The sequence below is a fragment of the Eptatretus burgeri genome, chromosome 14 (assembly GCF_056783735.1).
Source record: "Eptatretus burgeri isolate ZD-2024b chromosome 14, Ebu_testis_v1, whole genome shotgun sequence".
NCBI lineage: Eukaryota > Metazoa > Chordata > Myxini > Myxiniformes > Myxinidae > Eptatretus > Eptatretus burgeri.
This window is the reverse complement of record NC_140974.1, coordinates 46,364,585-46,372,084: the sequence shown is the minus strand read 5'-3', so window position 1 is coordinate 46,372,084 and position 7,500 is coordinate 46,364,585. Positions and strand designations below refer to the sequence as shown.

General features: G+C 43.2%; 1 protein-coding gene across 3 annotated transcripts in view; it reads right to left on the bottom strand.

The window, feature by feature from the left end:
• Nucleotides 1-450: 450 nt before the first annotated feature.
• LOC147013090 (uncharacterized) overlaps nt 451-7,500 on the bottom strand; it is a 40,572-nt gene continuing 33,522 nt past the window's right edge. For all 3 annotated transcript variants that reach the window (XM_085854658.1, XM_085854657.1, XM_085854660.1), the window contains 2 exons: nt 4,889-5,031; nt 451-1,929 (listed from right to left, as the gene is read on the bottom strand). In XM_085854658.1, the coding sequence (XP_085710784.1) occupies nt 1,546-1,929; nt 4,889-4,954 (450 nt within the window). In that variant the 5' untranslated portion in view covers nt 4,955-5,031 and the 3' untranslated portion in view covers nt 451-1,545. The remainder of the gene's footprint in view (nt 1,930-4,888; nt 5,032-7,500) is intronic.

Sequence of the window (7,500 nt, the reverse complement as noted above, 5' to 3'; positions counted from 1 at the left end):
TAGCAGGGATACCCGGCATTGCCCAGTGCTATTCTTGTCCTGTTGGCATTTCGAAGAAATAAAATTTGTTTTTGTGGGGGCCTAAAACACCCATGAACTTCCTAATACTGGAATAGTGAACCAATTTGTATTTGAGCCTCACAAAACATTTGAGACATTTTGTTTACCGCAGCAACCATGAATGGAATTAGAAAAGAAAAATTCCGACATTGTTGGGACAGAAATCTGAATCAAGTTGTTATGGAAGTTAACACGAAGTTGGGTGCACATTAATCCATGACAAATCATGAACTTGATTCAAGAAACACAAAATTTAAATTGCAGTGAAGGCCAAGTGTCAGAAAATATGGTTCTAAAATAACCTTAAGATGGAAAATTGAAATTTGACATGCAAAAGAGCAAACACGCACACATTTTATGTTGAAATATAAAACAAATTAAAAACCTGCACACAAAAAGCAAACAGTTTTATTTCGAATATGCAAATGTCCCATCACAACTTCACAAAACGGAATTTTGGGAACTACACTGGAAAGCACAGAAATATAAGGAGCACGTGTGAGGCATCAAATGCAAATTTCAAACGAAGTTTATGCAACAATCGTATGCACTTCAAATGCAAACTCGACCGAAACTCACTCTCACTTATTATTAAAAAAAAAACCAACAGGAACTTACATGTACCAAAACTGTTGCAGTTTCATTATATCTAGATGCTACTTGCAGCCCCAGTAGGACAAATGCATGGTCATACAAATCCGGAACACAGAGGAAAGAAAAAAACACAGCCATGTGTGGCCATTGTTAATCAAATGCAAGAACAAGCAGGCTCATGCATACACTAGCAAAGTTCAAAAGTTACCTAAGTAGAGAAAGAAAAGCAAATGCGCACACCAATAAATTGCTCACAGTCTAGCTCCAAACAGCATAGAGGAGCAGCAATCTGGATTATATAAAACAATGCCAAGTTTGTTTACTTTCACTTGATCACTGAAAGGTGAGCACTTGACCACCCCAAGTTGTTATTTTGCTTGGAATTGTACTTAAAAATAACAAAATACGTGACAATAAGAAAATTATCCATTCGCATAAGTCAAATGTTTGTTGAGAATGATTACGCATCTTTAAAAAAAAATCCATTTGCAGGAACACTCCTGTAGGAGTTATGGTAACATCGGATTAAAAAAAAAATCCCAGAAATCATAACAGCAGCAGCAGCAGCAGCAGCAGCAGCAGCAGCAGCTATCAAACCAGCCCACCTGGGAGGAGGGTTGTGGCATGTGTTGTGTGTGTAAGATGCAGTGATCAATTGAGTGATGGACACTTATCCTTTGCATAAAGGGTAATAAAGACCTCAGTCAATTGCAGCCACACACAAATGTCCACATCTCACAACAGAGAGATATGGCGTCAAAGTAATTGCTCACGGTGAACATATGCTATAACTTTGATATGGATGAAGGAGTGAGCAACTGAGATGTTAACATTTTAGATTTTAGGTGGCAGTGAAAACAACACAGACACACCTGAACACTAATGTATGCATCAGATCTGCTCGTCCTCATCCTCATCATCAACAACATAATGGTCATCCCCTTCCAATAAACGATCCCCCTCCAGATCCAAATTGCAATCGCTGCCTTGCTGAAACCCAAGAAGCTCATCATCACCCACATCCTCATCCACAAATTCCTTATCATCAGTTTCCTTATCCACAGAGATTCCCTCCATCTCCTCACCACCAGCCCAAAGACCATCATCATCCACAGGTATATCCTCCATATCATCTCCTTCTTTCATCTCCTTTGTTTCCATCTTGACTGGATGTGATGAAGAGTCACTCATTTCTTGCTTCAAAGCTTTAGGACTCTTCCCAGTCACTTGAGCATCAGGAAGCATAGATTTTGGCTCAGCTGACCAACCCAGAGCCTGTGATAAAACAAAAATAAGAGGTCCAGCAACAAACAAGATCACCTTCATTTTAGATTTTATATACTGTACCTTTCTAAAGCATAGATCACAGTAATTACCAATACAAGTTAAGCAAAAGAGTTTTTGATTCCCAACCTAAAATAGAGTGACTTCGCCATTCCATGTACATTTGAGATTGTGCATGTTTTTGGGAGGGGGGGGGGGTGTGGAGAAATTCAAATGTTTACCAATGTAAAATAAATTAAATATCATCCTTCTCTTAAACCTATACCACGATAAAAATAAACCACAATAGCAGCAAGGCATTTCAAGCAGGGTTCACACAGCCATGGAAGACCAAATTTCCAGGAGCTTTCCAGGACAAAAAAGTTGTTTTCCAGGATTTTTAATACAAATATTTTACATAACAAGTGACAATGGAATAAACCACAGAGAATAGAAGAACATTTGAGGGGATTAATTCAGGAATAATTTTGCAACTAAATTAGCACCATGGGATCAATCCATTGACAGGGGATTAGGATTAGCTCCGCATTGGTGTCCAGACTGAGAAACCATTTTTGGGCATGACTTCAATGGTAAATTCATGGGGTAGGTTAAAATTGGCAACGGTCTCTTGTATTCTCTTAAAGAGGCTGGCGGAATTAACAATTCTGACAGGGGCCTGGCAAATACAGTGGGGAGAACAAGTATTTGATACACTGCCGATTTTGCAGGTTTTCCCACATACAAAGCACGTAGAGGTCTGTAATTTTTATCAGAGGTACACTTCAACTGTGAAAGACGGAATCTAAAACAAAAATTCCTGAAAATCACATTGTATGATTTTTAAATAATTAATTTGCATTTTATTGCATGAAATAAGTATTTGATCACCGACCAACCAGTAAGAATTCCGGCTCTCACAGACCTGTTAGTTTTGTCTTTAAGAAGCCCTCCATTCTCCACTCATTACCTGTATTAACCGCACCTGTTTGAACTCGTTATCTGCATAAAAGACAGCTGTCCACACTCAATCAATCAGACTCCAACCTCTCCACAATGTGAAAGACCAGAGAGCTGTCCAAGGACATCAGGGACAAAATTGTGGACTTGCACAAGGCTGGGATGGCTACAGGAGAATAGGCAAGCAGCTTGGTGAGAAGGCAACAACTGTTGGCGCAATTATTAGAAAATGGAAGAAGTTCAAGATAAGAGTCAATCTCCCTCGGTCTGGGGCTCCATGCAAGATCTCACCTCATGGAGCCTCAATGATCATGAGAAAGGTGAGGGATCAGCCCAGAACTACACGGCAGGACCTGGTCAATGACCTGAAGAGAGCTGGGGCCACAGTATCAAAGAAAACCATAAGTAACACACTACGCCGTCAAGGATTAAAATCCTGCAGCGCACGCAAGGTCCCTCTGCTCAAGCCAGCGCATGTCCAGGCCCGTCTGAAGTTTGCCAATGACCATCTGGATGATCCAGAGGAGGAATGGGAGAAGGTCATGTGGTCTGATGAGACCAAAATAGAGCTTTTTGGTTTAAACTCCACTCGCCGTGTTTTGAGGAAGAAGGATGAGTACAACCCCAAGAACACCATCCCAACCGTGAAGCATGGAGGTGGAAACGTCATTCTTTGGGGATGCTTTTCTGCAAAGGGGACAGGACGACTGCACTGTATTGAGGGGAGGATGGATGGGGCCATGTATCATGAGATCTTGGCCAACAGCCTCCTTCCCTCAACAAGAGCATTGAAGATGGGGCGTGGCTGGGTCTTCCAGCACGACAACGACCCGAAACACACAGCCAGGGCAACTAGCTCCGTAAGAAGCATCTCAAGGTCCTGGAGTGGCCTCGCCAGTCTCCAGACCTGAACCCAATAGAAAATCTTTGTAGGGAGCTGAAAGTCTGTGTTGCCCAGCGACAGCCCTGAAACCTGAAGGATCTGGAGAAGATCTGTATGGAGGAGTGGGCCAAATCCCTGCTGCAGTCTGTGCAAACCTGGTTAAGAACTATAGGAAACCTCTGATCTCTGTAATTGCAAACAAAGGTTTCTGTACCAAATATTAAGTTCTGTTTTTCTGATGTATCAAATACTTATTTCATGCAATAAAATGCAAATTAATTCTTTTAAAATCATACAATGTGATTTTCAGGATTTTTGTTTTAGATTTCCTCTTTCACAGTTGAAGTGTACCTATGATAAAAATTACAGACCTGTATGTGCTTTGTAAGTGGGAAAACCTGCAAAATCGGCAGTGTATCAAATACTTGTTCTCCCCACTGTAACTATTTATGCTTTTGCAATTTTCCAGGAGTTTCAAGGTCATGGAGAAGTTTCCCAGGACTTTCCAGTTTTGGGAAATTACTTTCGATTTTTCTAGGAATTTCAAGGACTGTGCGAACCCCATCAAGTGGAGCTACGAAGAAGTAAAGGATCATCACAATGGGATGTGTCCTGCATTAATATCGTTTTAAAATTAACTTTTCCTTTTGAAAAAGTGTGCAGAAATGAGACCAATGAAGATACCATGGTCTAATGAAGATAAAGATACCATGTACATTTCTGACCAGAAAAGCTATTTATCCAATGGAGACAGAATTTAAACACAAAGCAGGTGAAGGAAAAGTAAAGTTTAATGAGGAGGATGAGGGGATGGGAAATGAGAGGGGGTGGAGGAGCAGGGTGGTGCTTCATATCTGTTTGGGCATTTTGGCAATTGCAATGAAATTCAACCATCAAATTCATGCAAGACTGCCAAAGTGAAATGTAAAATTTAAAAAGGTTTTCAAACACAATTATTCATCCACTCACCATATTCATTTCTGTTCCTAAAATATAAACTTTTTTGGTCTGCATCGTACACAGATCTAGCACACCTGCCAATTAAATTAACAAGTAACTGCAGCCATTGCACAGGTGTGTTCATTGCTGTCATGCATGACTATATGACCATTGTAAGGTAGAGCTTACCTGCAGGCGGGCGATATGCCTACGGGTTTCCTGCTGGTGTGCATGAGATAAACAATGTGCCTTCATGGCAGCAGCACTCGACCCAACAAAGCGAAGGCAAGCACAACAAACAAATCCCTTCACCGGACGTAACCACTTGCCTCCTGCAACCATAAAACAAAAAATTATATTAAAAACTGAAACGGCACAGATTAGAGATTTATTTAAGGTGGCATTTGCATGATCTTAAGAAAAGATGTTAAGTTTTGTATCGAGTACAGAATAGCAGCGAACAGCACCAAACCATGTTATTGAGTGCACTGCTATGGTGTCTTATAGCGCAGGTAATCATTGTGTTGTTCCCATTCCATTGCACATGTGCATGATCCCAGAAAGCACTCACAGTATGATAAATAATGGGAAGAGAAAAGTAAAGGGAAGGGAGGAAAGGGATATTATGAGGCATACAGGCCAAGGTCAGGGCAGATTAGATCCGTGACTTGCTACAGGTACCATGTAAACCAGCACTAACCTGTTTCATGGTCGGGTTGTCGGCGATTAAACAGTCTCCCCACCAGGTTTCCTGGTGAGGAGGGTGGATGGATATGGACACCCAGCAGGATTAAAAACAAAAACCTGTCAAAGGGTGGAGGAGCTCCTTGTGAGCCAACAGCCATCCATTTCTAGTGCCCAACTGTGTCTGCGGACGTCCTCCTGCAGTTGGGTTACTTTTTTATTTAGGAGGTTGGTGGCAGGATTTGCACTCTGACCATCGTAAAACCCTTCACTCCACAAAACACAAGAAAAAAGCAAAGAAAATCGAAAACCGAGCTGTGGGAGTACCTCCTGTGCAGCTGCCCTCTGCAGGGCAGCTCACCAGATGACAGCATTGGGGCAAAGCCTTCGGAAACCCCACTCTTTGACGATGAGGAAAATCACGGGGTAACCTTCCCGGGTCAGATTACGATAGTGTGCCGGGGTGGTGCTGAGGTGTCATCCACCAAACAGCTGTCTCCTTGGGTTAACCTGAGGCAGTCCCTTTTGGTGGGTGCCTGGAATGTCCTATCCCTGGGAGGATTTTCACCTGTATCTTGTTATCATCTGAGCTCAAGCATTTGAACATCGGTATTGCAGCACTCTCTGGGGTTCGGAGACTGGATTGCGGCGAGATCATGGCGGGTGGTTACACCTACTATTGGTCTGGTCGCTCTGATGGTTACCATGCCCAAAGAGTTACTGTAGCTGTGTCTAATAAGCTGACTCCAATGATAATTGAGGTAACACCGGTCAACAAACGTATGAGACTAGTATTCACCACTCCTTGGGTGTCATTTCCCTGGTCTTTGTATATGCCCTGACTGAGGCGAGTGATCTCACCCTGAAGGACGGATTATATATGCCAATGCCACGCTCGAGTCTGTGGTTGATCAGTGTCCCAGGCGAGATACACTTCTTGTGTTGGGGGATTTCAGTGCACCGACTGGAACTGATAGGGATGGTTATGAGACATGTGTTGGTCTCCATGGGTCTGGAACTGTGAACCAGAATAGCACTAAGTTCCTTGACTTTGCAAGAAGTCATGGACTTAGGGTGGCCGGTTCATGGTTTCAGCGCCCACAAGGTCATCGCTGGACTTGGTATTCCAATGCTGGTGTTGTGGCAAAGGAAATTGACCACGTGCTCGTTGATGGTCGCTGGAGGATGATCCTATTAAGCCAATACCTGTTTTTTGGGGGGTCAACCCCCCGCCGTAGCCCCCTTTAATGAGCGCAGATGTTGAAGCGGTCAATAAACTTTGGTGGGTCATGGGCGATGAAGGTTGTAGTCAAGTTTCATCGAAATTGTGTGTAGTTTTGGAGAAGAGAGCAAATACCTATTTTGGGGGGTCAGAACCCCACCCCCATAGACCACCTTAATGAGCGCAGATTCTGATGCCGTCGCGAAACTTTGGTACATCACGTGTGATGAAGGTTGTGGTCAAGTTTCATCAAAATCGTGTGTGTAGTTTCGCAGGAGAGGGAAAATACGTGTTTTGGGGGTTTCAAACACCACCACCCCGTAGGCCCCCTTTATGAGCACAGATTTTGATGCGGTCAATATACCTTTGTTCGGCATCAGATATGAAGCTTGTGGCCAAGTTTCATCAAAATCGTATGTTTTAAGTGATAACGACTGAAGCGTTTACGGACCGACTCACTCACTCACCTACGGACACTGCTCGATAGCATAAGCTCACTTGACTGAAGTCCAAGTGATCTAAAATCTCAGGAGGAATGAGGGGCATGAGAGGATGTATAGGGTGGACAAGATGGACACAGAAGGAAACTCTTTGGAGGGAAATCTGGAAACTTGGGAGGAGGGATTGGGATAGGTTTGGGGGGGGGGGAGGGGAGGGTCAACGATGGCAGAAGCGATCATGGTTTTGGATTGGGGTGATCTGAGATGGTGGTGAACAGCTGTCTTGAAGACCTGGAGGGGAGAATGAGATTGAAGAGGATGTGGAAATTGGTTCCACAGGCAGGAAAAAAAGGAACAAGTGAGTGGAGGTGAGCAGTGATTCTTGATTTGGGAAATTTCATGACTAGGGAGTTTGCTGGTTGGCTATGTGCACCCTGCAGATACCTGGGGGGAGG